General features: G+C 40.6%; 2 protein-coding genes across 5 annotated transcripts in view; both read left to right on the plus strand.

The window, feature by feature from the left end:
* Nucleotides 1–7,379: 7,379 nt before the first annotated feature.
* The window catches only part of spartin, a 34,459-nt gene continuing 18,106 nt past the window's right edge, over nt 7,380–23,732 (plus strand). For 3 of the 4 annotated variants that reach the window (XM_019040549.2, XM_019040553.2, XM_019040554.2), the window contains exons 1-2: nt 11,236–11,556; nt 23,556–23,683. In XM_019040549.2, the coding sequence (XP_018896094.2) occupies nt 23,564–23,683 (120 nt within the window). In that variant the 5' untranslated portion in view covers nt 11,236–11,556; nt 23,556–23,563. Of the gene's footprint in view, nt 8,094–10,169; nt 10,300–11,235; nt 11,557–23,555; nt 23,684–23,732 lie in introns of those variants that run through there. The other variant, XM_019040550.2, reaches the window with a different exon arrangement.
* LOC109029816 (DPH4 homolog) lies at nt 7,631–8,062 on the plus strand. Its single transcript, XM_072305309.1, has one exon. It carries the CDS (start codon nt 7,631–7,633, stop codon nt 8,060–8,062), a length of 432 nt encoding a protein of 143 aa, XP_072161410.1.

Genomic DNA, 23,732 nt, shown 5'->3' on the forward strand with positions numbered 1-23,732 from the left:
CGAAATTCATAAATTAAAATTGGATACAACTCGAATTTCAGTCGACAATAAGTTACAGAAAGTTAAAATTGACAATGCTGAAAGAACTTTAACGGGAGCATTGAACCTTGTTAACGAATTAAGTTATAATCTAACTTACTTTAACAACGGATTCCAAGATAAAATTAATGAAAATTTCCAAAATTTTTCCCTCAAATTTCACAGATTGCGACACGAAAATGTTATTGAGTTAGAGCTTTCGTCATTAATTTTCTACATTATAGAGATTCAAAACGCATTTTTTAACCTTCATGTAGCAATTCAGTCTGCAATTGAATCCAAATTATCACCATTTTTATTCTCCCCCGATGTTCTGAACGCCATGTTAAACCTTATCAACTCAAATATTAAAAAACCACTAGAGACAATTGCGACTGTGTACAAAAATGAAATGTACGATTATTTTGCTTTAACAAAGACCAAAGTCTATTTCTTGGATTCAAAACTGACTATTGATATTTATTTTCCTATTGCTGATTCGGGTAGTTATTTTGAGAAATACAAAATTATTCCAGTTCCTCAAACAGTCTCAAATAAGTCGAGTTATTTTGTAAAATGGGATCTAGAACCCTTTCTATTGGTAGATGCAAACAGGCGATTTCACACAGTACTTAACGATGTACAAAAAAATAATTGTAACGGAAATAAATTGGTAATATGTACTTTAAAACTACCATTACACACTGTAAATAATCAGCTGTGTGAATTTGCCCTGTTCATGAACAAAACTACGAAGTCGTGCAAGAGATCGGTTCAAATTCTACGAAATAATGATATTATAGCAATAAATAACGCCTGGATTATAACAGTAGTCGAAGCCTCAACCTTAACCTTTACATGCGCTGAAAAAGAACCTCAGACAGTTGATGTTGTAGGTACCTTTTCAGTTACAGAGGCTGAAACTTGCGAAATTTCAAATAAATTCTTTAAATTACAAACATCATATGCAATCAAGTCGAATTTCAAGTTTGCAATGCACTCTTTTAAAATCGCAAAATTTGGACCGATCAAAGAATCTGAAAAACCACCGCTAATCCATCTCGAAACGAATTCGCAGCTCAGTTCAAAAATAAACAAACTGATCGAAACGCACAACAATCAGCTAAGTTTTACAACTTTTCTGCAGCAAATCGAAGATAGTACGTCGGAACGCACGGTTAAAACCGAGCATGTGTATGCGGGAACTTTCTCGATCTATTTTGCCTTCACCAGCGTTATTATCATAACACTGATTTGGAAATATAAGCAAATTTTAAAAAGATCCATAATAGAGACAACAGATGAACAGGAACAAAGAAGTACCTTAGTACAGGTTAATTGACGTTGGTGTGGTGAGCACGTTGTCCGAACTCTACCGCAATTGTGAGTATTTTTTGATCCATAATGACACCCTTAGATGAAATTTATTTGAAATTGCTCCGGCAAGACGTAGACTGGTCCTCCTACGAGGAAGATTTAAACAAGAATACGACCAACTCTTCATTTTCAGGCAAAGCAGTAACGAGGAAGAGAGGGAAAAATTCAAGAAAAATGTATCAGAAGAAAAGAAGAAATATGAAAAAACAACAAAATCGTGGAAAAAAAGGAGATGATAATAGAAATTTAGTGTTAAGGGAATCATTATCTTCAAAAGATATTCACATCACGGTAAATCAGTTGTATAAGGTATACCAAAACCACTTAACTATTAACATCACTGTACCCGAAGGCAATAGTAAAATGAACAACCAACAGGATAACGGCAGTCAGGAATCAGATTCTGACATTGAAATTCTGAATTAAGTCATTGTATATAGACACTTTGAGCAAAGGCATAATTTCTTGTAGATAATTTTATTCTTAAGTAGGTAAATTCACGCGATTTTGTGAACAATAAATTCTTTTAAATTAAGTTATTGTATGTAGATACCTTGAGCGAAGACATAATTCCTTGTAGATAATTTTTAAGTAAATTCACGTGATTATGAGAACAGTAAACTCTTCGAAATTTTGGTTAATGTGTAAAAATTTAATGTCGAATTTTTTTTGCCGATAAAAAAGTCAATTCGAATTTTAATAACTCTTAGAGATTTATCCTAATTGACTTTTCCGTCCATAGATTTGACAAAGTCTCTCTGCGATAATCTCCTTGGTTGCATATCACTTTGAGTCAATAAAATTTAGTAGTAGGAACTATACCTTATTGAGTTAGTGATAATCCAATCAAAGGATTATTTGGAAGCATGAGTTTTCTAGTCTTCGAGAGGGGTGTGCTGGGTCAACAGAACAAAATGGAGTACGTCTAAGCTTACAATTTCTTTTGACTTGGTGCACCTATCTCGTCACTAGATTCTTCTTTTTGCACGACGGATATTAACTTAAATAGTTTTCCATTGTAAACGTATGTCTACTTTTAGAGTTAAATTCTGCATTGGAAATATGTAAATATCCAGAAGTGCTAGATTACACTTATTTCATTGTCGGAACAAAAATCATGATTTTTAAAATAAAAAAAAAAAAAAAAAAAAAAGGTAAATAATTAATATTCAGAATAATGGAACTAATGTATGCGTGGAAACATTTCTAAACCTAATTTATTAAGTTACTATTATTAGTCCAGTTGCTCGCTCCTCGTTTTTCTTATATTGTTACAGGGTCGTTTTCAGTAGGTGTGGCATGGTGGAAGAGTCAGTAACAACGGATTGAGCACATTTGGCATTGGCACACGGCATGGTCTAATTTGGCAACGTTTCAGGAGTTCTGCTCACAGGGAAGTTTCATGATGCCATTCGCTTCCCTGCTGTCACTCATTTACAGTCTACGCATCCGCAATTTCACACCAAAGTGGCGACCAAATCGCGGGAACCTTGACCAGGAGTTCTGCTTGCAGGGAAAGTTTCATGATGCCATTCGCTTCCCTGCTGTCACTCATTTACAGTCTACGCAGCCGCAATTTCACACCAAAGTGGCGCCCAAATCGCGGGAACCTTGACTTCGCTGGCCAGACACCAGTCGACTCATCTCCTGTCATCGCGACCAGCGGCCCCGGCGGGATCTCCCAAAGGCGGAAGGCATCCCTCAGCACACTCTTTGGACGCATCGACGGCAGGGACGTATCACCCGAAACGTCTCTCATTTATCTCCAGTCCGGCATCCCCATATAGGACAGTATGGGACATCGATCAGCGGAGGTATCAACATATCATCCGGATTCCTGAACGTTCGAGGGGTCGAGGCCGACACAGCGACCTAGCCTTCTATCCTATCCATGCGAGCCTGTCAATCACTCATCCTTGTTTGCTGGTCTTGGAAGCCAGCTCTCCGAAAGAAGCCACCCTGAAGATTTTTTTTTTGGTTGTGAGAGGGGCACAATGCCTTAAGTTAGTTGTTTTTTTTTGTAAGATGAACAGGAGCTCAAGGTTCAATTCTCCAGAGTAAGAAAAGAGGAAAAATTCGGGTCGAATTTTCTTTCCGAAGGGAGCATGTCATGGCCTTGAACAAAGCACTGTCGAAATCCGGTTGACGGCGATGACGTCAACGAGTGTTTACTCGTTGGCACATCGCATCTCGGCCGCGTTTCGGCAGCGCATATATAAGGCCAGGGCATCCTCACGGAGAGAGGATTCTGGCGCTGATAGCTGACGCTCCGTTATCAGCCTAGAACATTGGTTTGGCGAGTTTCGCTAAAACCTCCCCACGTGACTTGGCGAATATTCGCTTTAGTCCTTGGCTTGGCGACATCGGCGCTGGAGCCCCCCCCCCCCCCCCCCCCCCCTCTGCGTCGGAGCCTTGGGCCGCTGCTCATCCTGTAGATTTTGTTGTAGGTATGCTTGCTTCAATATCAATATGAGTGTTTCATAGTCAATCGTGTTGTCTGTCCCACACATCCCACGCATCCCCTAGGGGGATCACAACAGTGCACGTCCAAAAATTGGCATATATGTAATATGGTATATAGAATATGTAGAATATATAGAATATATAGAAGAATAGAATATGTAGAATTTGGTCATGTCAGGGAATTTTTTATTTTTTGACGACTACCTCTACATATTACAAGCCAGTGGCGTGGCGTACTTTGCGATATTCGATTGATCTGCCATTTAAACCTATGGAAAAGGATCAATAAGCAGGGTGTTCGCAACGAACACCTTAATAATCGATTCTTCACCATAGCTTCAAATGGGGGAATATCGAAAATGCTGTTTCAAGCTAAAATAAATTGCCCCGATCATCTCTTCTGGGGGAGTTAAAGGCGGATGATGAGGGGAGGGGCTGAGAAAGCATCAGTTTATTACACCCCTAAGTGAAAATTTCAAAAAAAGTATTTCTTATCCTTGAAAATACAGAAATAACATAGCTAACACTTCAAAACCCCGGTAAAAATTGGCGATAAGAGCTGCGAATCAATATACCATAGGAATTCTTATAGCCGGCTAAAGAAGGCTACAGAAAATCATATCGCTGGCTGTAGAATGCGGAGAAAATCATACAGCCGGGCTATACGAAGCGATAAAAAATTATGCAGCCGGACTATAGTTCCTATCGCCGGGCTTTACACTTTATCACCTGGCTGTTGCTTTTTCGCCATCGATTATAAAAGGCTATAAGAAAATGTGTAGAAATTCGTGTGCTTTGGAAATCATTAAGTTTGATACGGAACAACCGTAATATTTACAAAACACACGTTATATTTTCCTTTAATACATACTCTTGTGGCGCCATCGCCACCAGCCAACCAGAGCGAAGCTCCTTGTGCCTGGCACCCTCGTCACCAGCCAATGAGAGCGCAGCCCGTCATGCTTTCCCGCGCGCCCGCACTATAAATATGTGCGGCCGCGAGCTCCATTTCACCATTCTCTTGCAGGTCCTCTCACACGCCACACGCTCCCTCTCCGACTCGCCATCACCTGAGCACCTTGCTCCATCATTCGAAAACGGCCCTTTTTAGGGCCACCATTTATGTAGCTAGCACATCCACACTCTTTTTCATCAATTGAAACGAGAAAAATACATACAGGATGTGCAAATATTTCAAAATCATGAGTTGAATAACGCTGAATCCGTCAGATTAAATATTAGAGCCGAACACAAAGCGAAGCTGCGACGCACTGGCGCCTACAAACCTAACAGGGATACTTCACGCATTGCGCAACGCGTGAAGTATCCCTGTTAGGTTTGTAGGCGCCAATGCGTGTTCCGCGCTGGCTGCCCGCCTGCCGCACCGCAGCGTGCCACGGCGCTTGAAGCAACTATTTCACACCAGAGGTATTGCACAGTATCATACGAAACTGAAGGCGCTCTAATATATTAGGAATGGCAGGCATCCATCAAAAGTACGGAGCTTTCCTCGCAAAATAAATCAAGATACCACGGCCCAAAAAGCAGAGCAGTGGTCCAAAAACTCACCAAGTCCTAGCATCCGTAATTAGTGACGTTTAGCACACACTTTATCGCCTGGCTTTGAGTTGCTTACTCGCCATCGGCTATTAAAGGCTATAAGAAATTGTGTAGCCGGCTATAAGCTATTGGAAATCTTACAGCCGGCCGTAGGTCTATAGTTTTTTGGAACACAGATTCTACTGCCAATTTTTACAAGGGAAAGTATCAAAACCAATGCATTTAAAAACGAGCTAATTTGATCCGACTTGAGACCTAGCGCGAAAAAAGTCTCGGGTTAATTTGATTTTTTATTATTTCCAAAACTTTTTTCCTTTTTACCGAGAAGTAGAACCTACCGTCATACTTTGGATTTCAAATCATCATAACACTGATGTCACACGTGTAATCCGTTACCCTGAAAAAAAAAAAACAAAAAAAAGTTTCCATTTAATGTCACTCTAATGGGACCGCACTAAGTAGAATGGAACCAAGCCACATCGGCTATTGCCAAATTAGATTGGGTAATTGGATTTCTTTCCATGAAAACGGCTGTGCGGATTTTTGTGCGAACAATGAATTTTCTGTATGGTGCAAAGCAAATTCCTAAATATTTTCAAAGTAATTCGCACCAAAGTTCTCTTCTAAAAATTGAATTGTTCAGTTAAATTTGGTAATGGTTAATCGATGGTGAAAGTGCAGAAGTGCCTATCTCGGAAAACACGATTTTCCAGGAGAGTGAAAAAACTGTCTACATTCCTCTTAATTGTTAGTTGAAGGGTAATAATTCTTGAGAATAGCAAGAATAAGATGTTTTTTCAGACTCCATCAGAATTTTGAATAATTCCTCGAACTGTTAGAAAATTCGGCAGAAATGCCGAGATTCGCGTTTTCGGCACTAAGAATTGACAATTCATCATGAAATACTCATTTTTGCAAGTAGTGTTTTAAACCTGTTGGCAGATTTGTATCATTTAAAGACTGAAAAAAGAGTTTCACGCTTACAATTCCTTATCAGATAAGATTTAGTTTGATCTCATACGGCCAGATCAAGCATTGCATGATTGGAAAATGACATTTGATCACGAGATACGCATTTCTGCAAATATTAGCATTTTGAACCTATTCTTGATGTTTAAGATAAAAAATAGAGTTTATTCATTCTTAAAACTTGTCTAGAAGCTCTAGTTGATCCAATACAATGAGTCATCAATAAGTGAATCAGAGATTTGGCTTCCTTGAATAACTTTTACAACATAGGTAGTTAAGAAGACAGTGCGGGATCTCTAAAATATCGTCTCTAAAATATAAAATATATGCTTCCCTGGTAAAAATTGGCAGTAGAATCTGTGTTCCAAAATACCATAGACCTCTGGCCGACGGCCGGCTGTAAGATTTCCAATAGCTTCTATAGCCGACTACACAATTTCTTATAGCCTTTTATAGCCGATTGCGATTAAGCAACTCACAGCCAGGCGATAAAGTGGATGCTAAACGTCACTAATTACGGATGCTAGGACTTAGTGAGTTTTTTGACCACTGCTCTCTTTTTGGGCCGTAGTATCTTGATTTATTTTGCGAGGAAAGCTCCGTACTTTTGATGGATGCCTGCCATTCCTAATATATTAGAGCGCCTTCAGTTTCGTATGATACTGTGCAATACCTCTGGTGTGAAATAGTTGCTTCAAGCGCCGTGGCACGCTGCGGTGCGGCAGGCGGGCAGCCAGCGCGGAACGCGAATTGGCGCCTACAAACCTAACAGGGATACTTCACGCGTTGCGCAATGCGTGAAGTATCCCTGTTAGGTTTGTAGGCGCCGCCGCACCGTCCAATTATAACTTGATTTTTGGCCATTATTCACTCAGCGCTACAAGACCATTGTGCGCAGCATGTCCGACTAGTTTCACCAACCCGCACATAGAGGCCGCTACGTGTATGTCAACAACAGCGAGCATTGGCAAGTTAAGGTTATGTTTTCTTGTTTACCGTGAAAATTTATAACTGTGCATGTCGAAACTATTCGGTCTTTCGTTATTTAAAGCAAATAAATTTTGTGTTTTTTAAACTTTATCGCACTCATCATCATAATTTACATTAAAAGTTGGCCTCCCTTGGGAACAATTCTACCATTCGTTTTCCTAACTTCTCCAATTGTGTTATTCTGAAGACAGAAGTTTTGTAGTACATTTTGGACTTCTATGTCTACTTCAATGGTTAAAATTAAACTATAAATATGGGTGAAAGTTACTACACCATTCTTGGAGTCTCCGAAAATTCAAGTCCAGAAGAAATCAAGAAACAATATCAAAATCTGGCCCTTCAGTATCATCCAGACAAACTCAGTGCTGATCAAGAAAACGACCCTGCTGTAAAGGAAAAGTTTTTAAGAATTACGGAAGCATGGGAAACATTACGAGATCCTGGAAAGAGGAGAGTTTATGACTCTATTTTGTTAGAAAATGCTCTTGATGATAACAGTCTCAAGTTTGATTCCGTCAGTTACCATAGTTTAAACTTCGTAGACAGTTCTCATTCCACCAAATGTAAGTGCGGTGGCACCTATGATGTACAGAGAGATGATTTAGATTTCAGCAGCTCATCATGTTTGTACATACCATGTTCATCATGTTCTCTCTTTATTGAAATTGTCAAAAAAAGCACCTAGCACACACCAGTACATCGATTTCAGAATTAATGTGAGTATTGTCCGTTTGCTTTCCTATCTAATATTATATGCATGAAAGTTTTGGTGTGTTCATGCAACAACAATTTGTTCGTTATGGTCAGAATGATCTGAAGTGATCAGTTTCTTGCATATACATTTGCGGAACTTAGCTTCTAATTTATCTCTTCAGCCAATATTAGTCGGCGATAGAAGGAAATTTTTTAATTTCATCACAACGTTTCAAAAGATCTACCTCAAAACTTATTTTTTCACACTGATTTTGATAATAACTATCCTTGCTAGGAAATCACACAAGGATTCTTAAGAACAATTTTTAATGTTTATGTATGTAATATCAATGTGACACAAATTCTTTGATGAAATAAAATGAGTTACATGTTTTATTTGTTTAGAAGTTCTTTTAAAAATTTATTTAATTTGGGAATTATCTAATAGACCACCAGACAAGGTGCAAATTTAAGCTTTCTGATTCCATATGTTCCTTATCAATACTCAACGTAAAACACAATTAATACAAAGAAAATAACTGAAATTAACTGGTAATGAATAGGGATGGACAATTATCGTATTCGAAATTTTTCAATTGAAATTAGTGCATTTATTTGAGAAATCGAATCTTTCAATTTCGAATACTTCTAAGCGAATATTCGAATCTTTTTGATCATTGCTCTGAATTTTATTTTTTTGTAACATGCAACATAGTATTATTATTAATAAAGATAAACGACACTTTTGACTCAGACAGGTCAGTTATTCCCATGTGGAGTACAGTAATTACTGTTTACTTATTAACACTTGATGAAATGACTAGAATAAACAAAAGGCAAAACTTGCGTGAGCTAAGGCGGCACCCGCTCTCTTACCGATTGGATTTTTTGTCGGGGAGGTAATAGATAATGGCAGTTTTGCCAAATTTTTGAATATTAACCCAATAATATTCGAATAATTTTACCAACATTCGATTATTGAATATTTGATCATTGAAATATTCGACCATCCCTACTAATGAAGATATTTACTGTTTTCTGATGCGTTTATTCAAACCTTTCGCTCCTGAAAAAACAAAAGTCAACAGGAGTCAAATTGAGGACCAAACATCTTTGCAACAGTCTCCATGGTATGAAAATACGGAAATCTCAATCTTGGTGCTTCGGCTCAGCTTTAGCACTTTCTTAACACAAGCCAGGGGAGGAACACTGATTGATTAAAAAATCTCCCAAGACCATTTAATGTATGCTTTGATTCCAGTACTTACTTAGCCTGTAGTTTTTCTTGTGAGGGGGAAAATTCAAAATTCCCGTATTCAATGTAAACCAATAAAGTTAATATCTCAGTTAGGAGTTGATTTTTGTAATTTTCATTCTGCGAATAGTGTTTTATGTGAAATTTTGGTTAGGAAACATGTATTAGAATGCTTAAATATCTAGCTTTTCCAGTGGTCTATTGGCACCACGATGAATGCCGCAATTCCCTATAGTAATCTATCATTATCCCAAGAGAGTTCTGTAAGCAAACCTAAAATGACAAGATCTATCCTGAAAACCCTTCTGAATTATTTTATCTTCCTAGACATTTGAGGGCACATCTTCGTTTTTGCATGAGCCATGGAAATCATTGAGTTATTAGGAGTGCAAGGGTCCGATAATTAATTAGTCCATATAAACTTCCTTCTTAGCAACTGTACATACCTATCTTATTTAATGAGCCAATTTTCAAAACTCGAAACTGTCCAAGAGAATTCCTCCCTACAGCTATGTTGTAACTAAAAAACAAGAAAGAAGAAGGAAAAAAAACCGTTAATTTTTTTAAATATTTTTATGTGGATAAAATCTCTATTTTAAGGATGGACTACAAGATTTAAGTGTATGTGTTGGAGGAGGGGGGGGGGGGCTGTTAGAATGATTCTCCTCCCTTCAATGTATTTTTAGTCAGTGTTTCTTTTTAAATGAAATTTACTTTATTTAACGAACTGAAAGTCAGTGTACCCCGATCCCCGATGGAAGTGTCATATTGCATGAACATTTTCTAAAGGAGACCTCTCAGTTCCAAAAACTATTTTTTATTTTTTATTTTTTTTTTTTTGCAGAATTTTGAAATTTGGACTTTCATTCAAAGAATACAAAGGTCCCTTTCTCACCAACAGAACTGCCCCCTTTCTACAAGTTCAAATGATCATTTAGAAAGCTTTTATTCTTCAAGTAAACATCATCAAGAAGGTAAGTGAATGATTGAAATAAGTTTATTTCAGTGATTTAAAGGAACAGAAAATAGGATAAAATAGGACAATCCTACAATGACATTACAAACAAACAAAAAAAAACACCTAAATTTCAGACAAAGTTAGTTCAAGTAGGTATAATGTAAAATCTACACTTAACCTGCGTTACATAAACTTACAGCCATATAAAATTCAATTTTTGGATTTTCACCCTTTAAATAGCTCAGTGGCATATGTTGATTGTTGCCATCTAGTCCTGGTTTTATTTTGGTACCTCCTTATTTATTTTATCGTTAGGTGATTCTTTGCTTGCCACCTATCTCGAGAACACGCACCACTGTACACCCGCGCGCACATTTAAAATTCCCGCCGTATATAGTTTCTCATCTTTGCGATAGAGGCCGTGTTGGTAACACTTCCCTCTTCCCCCCCCCCCCCCTACACTATTTGTGACCTTGCCATTGTTGTTGTTTTTCTCCCCCCTCCCCTCGTTATAATTCGGACTCAATTTCATTTTCACTAGGGACGAGTTCTATAGGACGCCGTTCTGTGTGAGCGGGTGATTGCAGCGCATTCTCGCGTAGGATCCTAGTCAACTCAAAGGATCCTTCCCCCGAACCTCGACTTCACATCGCCCGCTCCAAAAGTGAGGTTAAGCCGGAGATGAAAAATAACACATAAGGCGGCTGAATTCTTGAAAAATAAGTATATTTTTGGCGTTTTTCGACCCCTTTCGACTAGGAAGGCCCGCCGCATTTAATAGTACGACGAAAAATTCGATTTTTCGCAGTTAATACGCGATCCTACGGATTTTAATGAAGTCCAACAACTGATAACATGCAGTGAGTTGCGAGGATCCTACGCGCGATAGCAGCACTAGTACCTGCTCACGAATTTTTACATTGACTCTTACGGGAGTCCAGGGTCCTTTCACTCAATTCATTGACTGTAGTAAGTACGTATTCACTGATTAAAAATTCATCAGGAAAGAAATCTGACAGGTCCCACACTCAAAAACCAGAATCAGTTAGTTACCTAGAGTCTTGCTGAAAGGTTCTCGTGGTCTACTTATCGGTGTCGTGTACGTAAAGAATTGTGAAATTTTTCTTGGTGGACTCTGATAGTAGGTAAAAGTGAAGTGACAATAAAACTTTGTGTGCTCTTCTTATGGTTTGAGTCTATTAGCTGTATGAATAAAAGGATAATTCACCTCAGTTTTGTTTGAATTGCCCGTTCTCCTGTCCGCTGCTATCAGGTATGTGCCTTAAAGTCACTGGTACTTATTGATCTTCTCTAGCTTAAAATCAGCCCTGCTATAAAAGCTCAAAGTTAGAACTTAGTTCCCCAAATGGAGAACTTGAATTAAGTACCTACTTATTCTGTATTCAGCAGGCTGATTGTTGAAACTGTGTCAGCATGATAAGATAAGACGAAGTCCTGTTCGTTCTATCTAACGATTTGTCTTATGATGTATCATTCTGAGGGCGAAAATTTCCTGCCAATTGAACATGGACCAATACTGCCATGTGAACAGTGTAAGCTGACACTAAGCATAAACTAGATAACCAAAAATTCTGCTTCACCATCGCAAGTTCTGTGCCCTAGCAAGACTTATGTCCAAAATCTTGGAATTTGGTTTCGATTTTCTTGACGTAAAATTGCTTGTGTACACGTATGTATGAGCCGCTTTTACGGTGCGCGAAGGCGCTCTGCAATGCCTACTCTCCACAGGAATCTGTCATGGTAGAGATCCTCCGGAAGCTGGCATTAAGCATGAGCAGACAGCTAAATTTTGCCTGTGTACATTCCGTGGAAAAACAAGTTTTGGTTGTCCGAGAGCTCGCTCTTTGTATACCGGAAGCAATGTCATGCTCTGATCAGCTCTGAATCAGCACTAATCAACAGCTTAATACATGCTAACTGACAGTACCATTGGCGATAAGTAACTTGAACAGTACTAGATTTTTGTCTCAACACCCAATGACCGAGCTGTAATCACACCTGCCTTTCCTAATATAAAGAAGGACCCTGTGAACCCATGTTTTCTGTATTGCTTATCCCTGTTTTAATGACTGAAGTAGCCCTCATCTACCTAATCTCCACATTATTGCTCAGCTATCGTTTCACCACCAACTTTCTGAAACCTGAGCATTTCCATACTTTGCATGAACTTCAATTGCTGTACCTACTTACCAGGTATCAAATTTTTTCTGACCTCAAAATCTCAGCACCAAATGCGAGTGTCACTACAGCAAAGCCATGGTATGTTAAGATGAAAATCAAAAGTGACGGGCCCTAATTACGCATTATTACTCATCAGGTAAATGCAATGCCAGTGGGCCGTTAGAAAAGGTACCACGTAGTACATTTCCTCTTTAAAATTTCACAAGGAAGTGTACCCCACAACGGGAAGTCTGAAAGTCAACTCCTGTACAAGATATCAACGGTGTAAGTCAGCAATCACATAACTCGGTTTGCAACATTGCAGACTTCCTGTCGTACCTACTTTATTTTTTAAACGAAAACTACTCAACGGCAATTCTTTTAAATTGTTGTGATTTTCCCTCTCTGTGCGAAGAAAATTCTGCAAAAATTTCAAGGAAGGATGTCAATTTGTTCCCCTTTAAACAAATATCATATGAGGCGGAGATTTTCAGACACCGCAAACGAGATTTGTGACTGCGGACCTACGCTGCCAATATAGGTGTTAACAATTTACATTGGTTGAATGGCAAAAATACAAATGCATCATTTGCATGATCTAACTTCCGTTTAATCTGTGTTCAAATTATTTGTCAATATCTCATTCAGAAGTTGATTTCCAAGCTTTCCAATGTGTGAATTGTTTTCCACATGCTATTTTGAAGAAATAGCATGTGACATTTTCTTTGAATTCAGGCCTTGTCTAGGTCACATGCGTGGTAAATCTGGCCAGGACGTAGCAGGCGAGTTTTTCTTTGACCTTTCTATTATTCATGGTTTTGAATACGTTCATTAGTTGCGAGTGGGACATGACTTAACGAGAGGTACGATTTATTCCTTGAACTGCTGTATTAAGTTAACCCAATAACACATTTTTTTAAGAAAGTGTTACGCGATGTTCAAAAGATAGGTATTTTGTTATAATTCATGGAGATGGAAGCATACCATAGATTATTAAAAAAAAAAAATCTTTCAAATTTGAAAAAATCGTTTGTAAGCGTGTAAGTGAAATAATTTTTATTTAAATCATACAAAAAATTGAGCCCGAAAATCCTCTACCTATGAATTGATAAGTTTTTTAAATTGGGAAAAACGTTTTTAAACTATTTTTTTTGTGTTTCTTGCCGGGCTGATTAACATGTGGATCGCCCCCTCCCCTTCCCCACTACCACCACCAACAACAGTAACATTTCAGTCCTAATTTTTACATCTTTTTTCCGTTCTGCTCCGGCAGTCGCACAAGTCGACCGACAACGTGGAACCTGGTTATTCGTTCTGCTTTGAGGTTTGGATAGAGAGGGAAAACCGGTTTCTGCGCGGATCCGCATGACGTCACGCAGCGCGCCGCGATTGAGACCACATTTTTTCGGATAGGTACTTCAGATGCCTATTATTAATCACGGGGGAATATCGTATCATATCGCGGGTGCTTATTGCGGCTTGCTACTCTGCCGTGCTTCGGAAGAACGCCGTATGAACATTGGAGAGTTGCCAAATTTCCTCGAGTAAAACATGTATTTTCGGAGAAAGTCATGCGTGTTTTTCCTTGAAATTTTCAGATATTTTAGATTAAATCGGGAACAAAATTTTCTGAAAAATTGAAAGAAATATATTCAGAATTTTCCCAGTAAATTCGTTGGTTATTAAAGGAAATATGGCAACGCCTGAAGGCTCATACGGCGCTTTTCCCTAGCACGGCAGTACTCGCGAGGGATCGCGAAAACTGGTTTTCATTCTGTCTGCTGCAATGGTGCAACATCTTAATCTGATTTTCGGGAAATTCGAACGGTAGCTCTTGTTGTCAGCCACAGCTCTCGAAAGGAAAATTAACAAACTTGTTAATTTAATTGAAAATTTCTGCAAAAATTGTTGAATTATTTAAATTAGGAAACTTCCTTTGGTCTGTAGCACGTAAAAATGTCACCTCGCTCTCTTGCAAATTCTTTGCACTCAATTTTTGTACATTTGACTTGCATTTTCAGTTCTGTTGTATGGATTGCAATTTATTTTTGCAATTCATTTTGATTCAAACCATTTTTAGAAGTTAGGTATCGATTTTGTCGCTCTGTTTTTTCTTAAATTTTCTCGAAGTACAAAAATGTTACTGTAAGAGTACCGAAGAACACTTTGAATTTTCGGATACGAAGTGACTCAGTCGCGGTTAAACGAGAGACCCGCGCGTATAAGGTAGCATCGCGGATAAGCAAGAGACACAGTCGCGGATAAGCGAGCGACGCAGCCACGGACGAGCGAATCAGGTAGTCGCGGATAAGCAAGTGACGCAAACGCGGATAACCGAGACTCACATGCGAATGAGGTAGTCTCTGACTAGAGAAAGACACAGTCGTGGATAAGCGAGTGACCCAGCCGCAGACGAGCTCATTAGGTAGTCGCGGATAAGCAAGTGACGCAACCGCGGTTAAGTGAGAGACGCAGCCGCGGATGAAATGGTCTCGGACAAGCGAGCTACAGTCGTGGAAAAGCGAGTGACCCAGCCGCTGACGAGGTAATTAGGTAGCCGCGGATAAGCGAGTGACGCAGACGCTGATAAGCGATAGACGCCGTCGCGGATAAACAAGTGACGCAGACGCGGATGAAGCGAGAAACCCACGCGGATAAGATAGCCTCGGATTAGCGAGAAACGCAGTCGCGGATAAGGGAGTGACCCATGCCGCGGATCAGCAAATCAGGTAGTCGCGGATAAGCGAGTGACGCAAACGCGGATGAGGTAGTCTCGGACTAGTGAGAGAGATCATCGTGGATAAGCGAGTAACCCAGCCGCAGACGAGCTCATTAGGTAGTCGCGAATAAGCAAGTGACGCAACCGCGGTTAAGTGAGAGACGCAGCCGCGGATGAAATGGTCTCGGACAAGCGAGCTACAGTCGTGGAAAAGCGAGTGACCCAGCCGCTGACGAGGTAATTAGGTAGCCGCGGATAAGCGAGTGACGCAGACGCTGATAAGCGATAGACGCCGTCGCGGATAAACAAGTGACGCAGACGCGGATGAAGCGAGAAACCCACGCGGATAAGATAGCCTCGGATTAGCGAGAAACGCAGTCGCGGATAAGGGAGTGACCCATGCCGCGGATCAGCAAATCAGGTAGTCGCGGATAAGCGAGTGACGCAAACGCGGATGAGGTAGTCTCGGACTAGTGAGAGAGATCATCGTGGATAAGCGAGTAACCCAGCCGCAGACGAGCTCATTAGGTAGTCGCGAATAAGCAAGTGACGCAACCGCGGTTAAGTGAGAGACGCAGCCGCGGATGAAATGGTCTCGGACAAGCGAGCTACAGTCGTGGAAAAGCGAGTGACCCAGCCGCTGACGAGGTAATTAATTAGGTAGTCGCGGATAAGCGAGTGACGCAGACGCGGATAAGCGATAGACGCCGCCGCGGATAAACAAGTGACGCAGACGCGGATAAAGCGAGAAACCCACACGGATAAGATAGCCTCGGATTAGCGAGAGACGCAGTCGCGGATAAGGGAGTGACCCAGCCGCGGATAAGGGAGTGACCCATGCCGCGGACGAGCAAATCCGGTAGTCGTGGATAAGCGAGTGACGTAAACGCGGCTGAGGTAATCTCGGACTAGTGAGAGACATTATCGTGGATAAGCGAGTGACCTAGCCGCAGACGAGGTAATTAGGTGGTCTCAAGCGAAAGACGGAGTGGCAGATAAGCGAGTGACGCAGACGCGGATAAGCGAAAGACCCACGTGGATAAGGTAGTCTCGGATAAGCGGAAGACGCAGTCGTGGATAATGGAGCGACCCTGACCTAGCCGCGGACGAGCGAATCAGGTAGTCGCGGATAAGCGAGAGACGCAGACGTGGATACGCAAGCGACGAAGCCGCGGATACGTAAATGACGCAGTTGTGGATAAGCGAGGGACCTAGCCGCTGACGAGCCAATCGAGTAGTCGCGGATAAGTGAGATATGGAGTGGTAGATAAGCGAGTGACGCAGACGTGGATACGCGATTGACAAAGACGCGGATACGTAAGTGACGCAGTCGTGGTTAAACGAGTGACGAAGGCGCGGATACGTAAGTGACGCAGACGCGGATAAGCGAGGGACCTAGCCGCTGACGAGCCAATCAGGTAGTCGCGGATAAGCGAGACATGGAGTGGTAGATAAGCGAGTGACGCAGTTGTGGTTAAGCGAGTGACGAAGACGCGGATACGTAAGTGACGCAGACGCGGATAAGCGAGGGACCTAGCCGCTGATGAGCCAATCAGGTAGTCGCGGATAAGCGAGATATGGAGTGGTAGATAAGCGAGTGACGCAGTCGTGGCTAAGGGAGCAATCCAACCGTACGGACGAGCGAATCAAGTAATCGCGGATAAGCGAGTAACACAGTCCCGGATAACGAGGAAAACTGTCGTGAAAGTTCAATCGCCGATTGTAATTTTCCGAATTGGAAGGCCCCACACATACTGCAATGAGTCTACGGAGCAGCCACGGCTGAGGTCTCCATTTTCGAGCAGGTGAGCCGTGGTTAGCTCGCCCAAGTTGAGATCAGTTGCAGGTTCGTGCAATGGCCTCATCGGGTGTAACGTAGCCGCGTTTATTTTCGAGGGTGATTTCGATGACGCTGCAGCTTCTGACTCACGATGACCGTCGCCGCCGCACAGTGGATCGAGTCGAAAGGAGAGGTCGGACAAAATTTGGAAACTTTTTTAACTCCGTTCATACAAAACTTTGAGGTTCTTAGGCCTTGTCTCCACGGGACGTTTTCATGGAATTTGTCCCAAGTTCGAACCGCAGGAATGAAACTTCTGGGATTTTTCCCAGTTACCGTCTCCACGGGACGGGGCTCATACAGTCCTGCGAGTTGCGACTAGTTTGCGCGGGAAGATAAATTAGTTAAAGTCGAGTATTTAACCGGGATTAAAATAATAATTGCACTCAATTGACAATTAGACACATTATTTTAACTAAACAAACATTAACAATGTAGTAATGAATAAAATATCGCACGATTCGTTTTCACTTCTTCTTCTCTCAGTGGGTCCTAGGGGTACAAGTACCATACTTGGTACTGGGAAAAATATTGATTAACTCAATATTTTTCCCAACTTCGTAAGTGGGATTTTTCCCTGGGACAAATCTCGTGAAACGGCTCGTGGAGACAAGGCCTTAAAGTGGTTCCATTGGTTTCCTCGTGGAATGGAGGTGTTGCATGTGAAAGGGATTTGCGATTTGACTGTCGATTCTTATGTTAAAGGTCGCGAGAAACACGATGGTGCCACTGGTTTTCTCTGAAATAAACTCCCAAGCTCAAAAAAAGCTCTCAAGTTGAGGCCAAAATGGAGGGGATATCCCACGCTATCCTGAGAGTCCACCTCTACATCAAGATGAACCCTCCATGCAAAGATAAGGAGCAAACGCATTGGCAGGGCTGCCACCTTATTTGGGGACTCCAAAACTGAAAACACGGCATCCCTGATAATGTATTTGCTCCCTATCTTTGCATGGACAGTTTGTCTCGGTGTAGAGGTGGACTCTCAGGATAGCGTGGGATATCCCCTCCATTTTGGCCTCGATCAACTTGAGAGCTTTTTTTGAGCTTGGGAGTTGATTTCAGAGAAAACCAGTGGGACCATCGTGTTTCTCGCGAACTTTTACATAAGACTTAACAGTCAAATCGCAAATTCCTCACACATGCAACATCTCCATTTTCTTTTAGAAGCACCCCGTAATTTTTAAATTTTGCTGATTTAACCATCAAAACTTGCAGTGGGACCATTGTTCTCGCGAACTTTTACTTAAGAATCGACAGTCAAATCGCGAATTCCTCACACATGCAACATCTCCATTTTCTTTTAGAAGCACCCCGTAATTTTTAAGTTTTGCCGATTTAACCATCAAAACTTGCAGTGGGACCATCGTGTTTCTCGCGAACTTTTACATAAGAATCAACAGTCAAATCGCAAGTTCCTCGCACATGCAACATCTCCATTTTCTTTTAGAGGCACCCCGTAATTTTTAAATTTTGCCGATTTAACCATCGAAACTTACAGTTTTGGTCTATGATTTCATGTCCGACCTCTCTGATAAACTCGATCCACTGTGCGCTGACGCCTAGACACGCGCGCGCGCCATCCGCTGAAGCCGTCGACCGCAACGGCAATAGCAACAACCAGGAATCTGCCTCGCAAGAGGTTACTCAATACTATCGTGACGTCCACGTCTCGCTCAAATTATTAGCCAATCACCGGTCTCTCCCATGCCTATCCACCGACCACGGAGGCCCTACGACCTGTTACAGGTGAACTCGGCCAGTGGCGCGGCGTGCTTCGCGATATCGCCGCCTTCCGGCCCAAGTAGAGTACCTACATATATTGAGAGTGTATGGCCACTGGGGTTACCACCTCTGATTGGCTCAGCCATCTTAGGCTGAATGGAGCCCTTAGGACCCAAAAATGGCGGACGCCATAAATTAATGTAATGCAAAATAACTCAAAATGTTGTTTTCTTTGCTTATCGTAACGAGAAATTTACTCAAATGCACTATTGCGACATCTTTACATATTTTTAAGGCTAATCGTGTGCAATTTTTGAGAAAAATTATCTTAGATGTAGTAAGGTTGGCAGCAACTGCGGTTGGTGATAACCGTCAAAAGTTGGCAATGACCCCCTCCTATCCACAAAAACCAAAACAAAGCACCGCCATTTTTGGGTCCTAAGCCTCTCCATGGGGCCCAGTGGCCATACTCTCTCAATATAGGTACTCCAGGCCCAAGTATCACAAGCGCCATGCTACGTTTCAAAATTTCCGCCGCCATTTTCATTTTTTCAGAGGGAAATTGTTCAAGGAAGCCGTCCGAAAATTTCCCTGAACTTTCTTTGTGCTGCCGTTAAAATGCAGTTAAATTTTCAAACAGATTCAACCAAGATTATCTTTTCAAAGAGAAATTGTTCAAGGAAGCTGTCCGAAAATGTCCCTGAACTTTCTTTGTGCTGCCGATAAAATGCAGTTAAATTTTCAAACAGATTCAACCAAGATTATCTTTTCAAAGAGAAATTATTCAAGGAAGCTGTCCGAAAATTTCCCTGAATTTTCTTTGTGCTGCCGATAAAATTCAGTGAAATTCTCAAACAGATTCAGCCAACAATTTCTCCGTAGAAAAGTATAATAGCGGCGGAAATTTTTTAACGTCGCGTGGCGCTTGTGATTCTTTAGCCGGAAGGTGGCGATATTTTGATTGATCTACCATTTAAACCCATGGAAAAGGATCGATAAACGGGGTGTTCGCAACGGACACCTTAATAATCGATTCTTTACCAGGGCTTCTAATGGAAAAATATCGAAAATCGATCATTGAGCCTCGCCACTGAACTCGGTGGGCGAAACCAATGTCCCTTGCTCTTCCATAAAAGCGCTTTTCTGCATAGGGAAACTGATTGCAATGTTGTTCCTAAAATGAGCCAAAAATAGTGGTTCCTTATCGCAAAATGTGGTCCATTTAAGGAACGTTATTGCTACTCGCGCTTTCAAATCGTAGCCGGTACACCCCATCGTCTGTCTGATCCGGGAACCAATGTCCCTGGCTCTTCCATAAAAGCGCCTTTCTGCATAGGCAGGGTGTCTGCAAGCCCAGAAATAGTACTGATTTTGTAAGGGCGGTCCGGAAGTACGGAAAAAGTGTAGAAATTCCGCAAAAAGGTCCGGAATTTTTTCAATTTATTGTCATTTTTTGCGCCGTTTTAAATTTTTGAAATTTTTCGAATTTCGCCAAATGAAGGCGCCTACTATAAAAGTACGGAATTTTTCTGTCAGAGGAGGTACTGAATCTCTTGAGAATGTACTGAAAAAGTACTGCAAAAGTACTTATTTTTGACCAGCCTGTTTTAGTAGACACCCTGATAGGGAAACTAATGGCATATATGTTGTTTTTAGAATGAGCCAGAAATAGTGGTTCCTTATTGCAAAATATGGTCCATTTAAGGAACGCTATTGCTACCCCGCGCTTTCAAATCGTAGCACACCCCATCGTCTGTCTGATCTGGGAACCAATGTTCCTTGCTTTTCCATGAAAGCGCTTTTCTGCATAGGGAAACTGATGGCATATATCGACGGTGAAACTACCAAACCACGTATCTCGGTTTGCGACGTCGCAGACTTCCTGTCATACTTTATTTTTTAAATGAAAAACTACTCAACATCCAGTCTTGAAAATTTCTGTGATTTTTCTTCTTTGTGCGGAGAAAATTCCGTGAAAATTTCAAGGAATGATATTGATTTGGTCTACTTCAAAAAAATAAAATGTGAGCGTAGATTTTTAAACACCGCAAACGAGATACGTGGTTTGGTAGTTTCACCGTCGATATGTTGTTTCTAGAATGAGCCAAAAATAGTGGTTCCTTATTGCAAAATATGGTCCATTTAAGGAACGCCATTGCTACCCCGCGCTTTCAAATCGTAGCACACCCCATCGTCTGTCTGATCTGAGAACGTCCTTGAGAGGTAAGACAATACTTGTGAATGGAGCCATTAAACTGCAAACCCTTGCGCATGCTGCCAGCACATTAAAAATAGAATTAATTTGAATTCAAATGAGGTCGCCGCCGTGAATCAGGCTGGATTTTCCGCTCCTGATCATGTTGTCGGTACCGCCTCCAACACGCAGAACTGGAGTGGGTACTTTCATTGTGTGATCATTCAAACACGATATCGACAGTGCAGAGAAACCAGATAAAGTATAGGGGAATTTTTTTTTCTCAAAAAGGCCACACAGAGAAAAATTCCAACAAAAAAGTTTGGTTATTACAGGTGTTTTTTTTTTTTTTTTTTTTTTTTTTTTTAAGAAATTTTATTTAAGGAAAACGTAACTTCTACAAGAATATCGACGGTGTAAGTCGGCAATCACATAACTGACGTCGCAGACTTCCTGTCATACTTTATTTTTTAAACGGAAAACTACTCAACGACATTTCTTTAAAACTCTGATTTCTCCTCTCTGTGCTAAGAAAATTCTGCATTAAGTAACTTCCAGGAATGATGTCAATTTTTTTCTCCTTTAAGAAAATAACATAGAGGTGGAGATTTTCAGACACTGCAAACGAAACATGTGATTGCGGACTTACGCCGTCGAAATGTCTTGTATATCTACATGATTTAAATAAACGAAATTAATTTACTTTAGTGTATACAAATTAACGTTAGACAATAAAATAATACGAGAAGTAATACTCAAAATAACCCTAGTCTTCGGTTGACAATTTCAAGAGAGAATGCCAGCTAGTTTTCTTGAATAAATTCAATAAAAGAAGAGAAGTGAATATCAACATCGTAATCGGAGGGAAGCATTTTCTCAGTCCCTCCATGGTTTTTTGCGCTAAACTCACCGCGAACTATACCCAAACCAACACCAAATTTGTGTTGGTTTGTGTTTTACTTCCCATCTGAACCAAAAGTAACTTAAGAACACGAATATTTTTATCTGTGCAAAAGGTTTCACACGATAGATCGGGATTTTTCCCGCTTGCTCTATTTTTTCTGTATTGTTACCAATTTTTTCGACCGCGTTGAAAATTCGGCTTTAAAACATCGTTGTCCATCTAAGTGCTTAAGAATATTACTCAAACTCCCTGCCTCCGAACAAATCTCGAACCTGTTTTGTGTTTGGTGAATAACTGAAGTTACTTTCACAAAAATCTTCGTCCTCTTTTGATGTTAGACTCTCCTCCTGGTACCAGGACAAAATTTAGCACCCTAGAGAAAAGTATATAATCGTAAAACTTAGTGAAGCTTTTAATTTAGTGCAGCTTATTTAGTTGAGTATCCATTTTGATTTTTTAGAAAGCGGGAATTTCAAAATATCTACCACAGAAAACGTGCGAGTTAATTTGGAAAATTTTGGATGTGTTCACTATGTTCCACATGAAATTTTGATGAGAAGGCATATGATAGTTTAAATCCGTAACCACGTATCTCGGTTGTTGTCGTTGCAGACCTTTTGTCTGACTTTGTTTTCTAAATGGAAAACTTCTCAACAGCAATTCTTATAAACTGTCATGATTTGTCTTCTCTATGCGAAGAAAATTCTGTAAAAACTTCAAGGAATGATGGCGATTTGTTCACCTTAAAAAAATAAAACAGAAGCGGAGATTTTCAAACACCGCAAACGAGATACGTGGTTGCGGACTCACATCAGGGTTGCTACAGTCAGGGAAAACCGGGAAATGCCAGGGAATTTGATAAAGTCAGGGAAAACTGAGAAATGTCAGGGAAAACTGGGAAATGTCAGGGAAAACTGGGAAATGTCAGGGAACATTCGTTAAATCACCTTCATTTGCTTTCTAGAACGGGCTTGAGGTTTCGAACAAGACATTTTGCCTGAAAACTATTTTCAATTATGCCTTTTTAACCACGCGTCACATCGTCAATTGTCAGAGAATTTCACCAAAATGTGTTAGGGAAATGTCAGGGAATTTAACTTTCTAAATTCTGTGGCAACCCTGTCACGTCGCCGATGTGCCCATTTGAATTATTTGATGTCGAAATTAGGGATGGTCGAATATTTAGATATTCGAATATTCGATTTTCGAATCATCGGCACCGAGATAATCGCATCACAGTCGAATATTCGCTTCCGAAGTATTCGAAATCGCAAATTCGAATAATTCGAATATTCGAATAATCGCATTCAAAAGTGTCATTTTATGTCTCACGGTTCATAAAAAATCAAAAATCGAAGCAATATTCGAAAATATTTGAATATTCGCATCCGAACTATTCGCAATCGCAAGATTCGAATTCTCAAATATTCGCAATAATCGCATTCGAAAAGTTTCGAATATTCGAATATTCGCATTCGAATTCGATTCTCACCTTTTCAAGTGGTCGATCATTGTTTATTGACCCCAATTCACCCCAATTTCTGTGTTTCGAAAGCAAGGGCTCGTAAAAGTTCTGAACGTTTTCGTCTCAGGAAAGTGCTCTGTTCCAATTGTCTCGTTCGTTTGTTCACTGTTTCTATATTCGAGGGATGTTTATCTCATCGAGATAAGTATTTTTTAAAACCTTTTTTCTTTTTTTTTTTTTTCAGTAACGAACATGGATGAACCAAGGATGGATTGGAAAACGACCTATGAGACGTTGAAAAGTTTTCATGATGCAGCGTACAAGAAGATAGATGAAGGTATCAAATTTGAAGCAGCCAACAAAAAAGCCGAGGTGTGTGAAAATGCCCTTTTAATTTTTTTGAAAGGAAAAAGATTTAACA

This window comes from Bemisia tabaci, chromosome 10 (genome assembly GCF_918797505.1).
Source record: "Bemisia tabaci chromosome 10, PGI_BMITA_v3".
NCBI classification, from domain to species: domain Eukaryota; kingdom Metazoa; phylum Arthropoda; class Insecta; order Hemiptera; family Aleyrodidae; genus Bemisia; species Bemisia tabaci.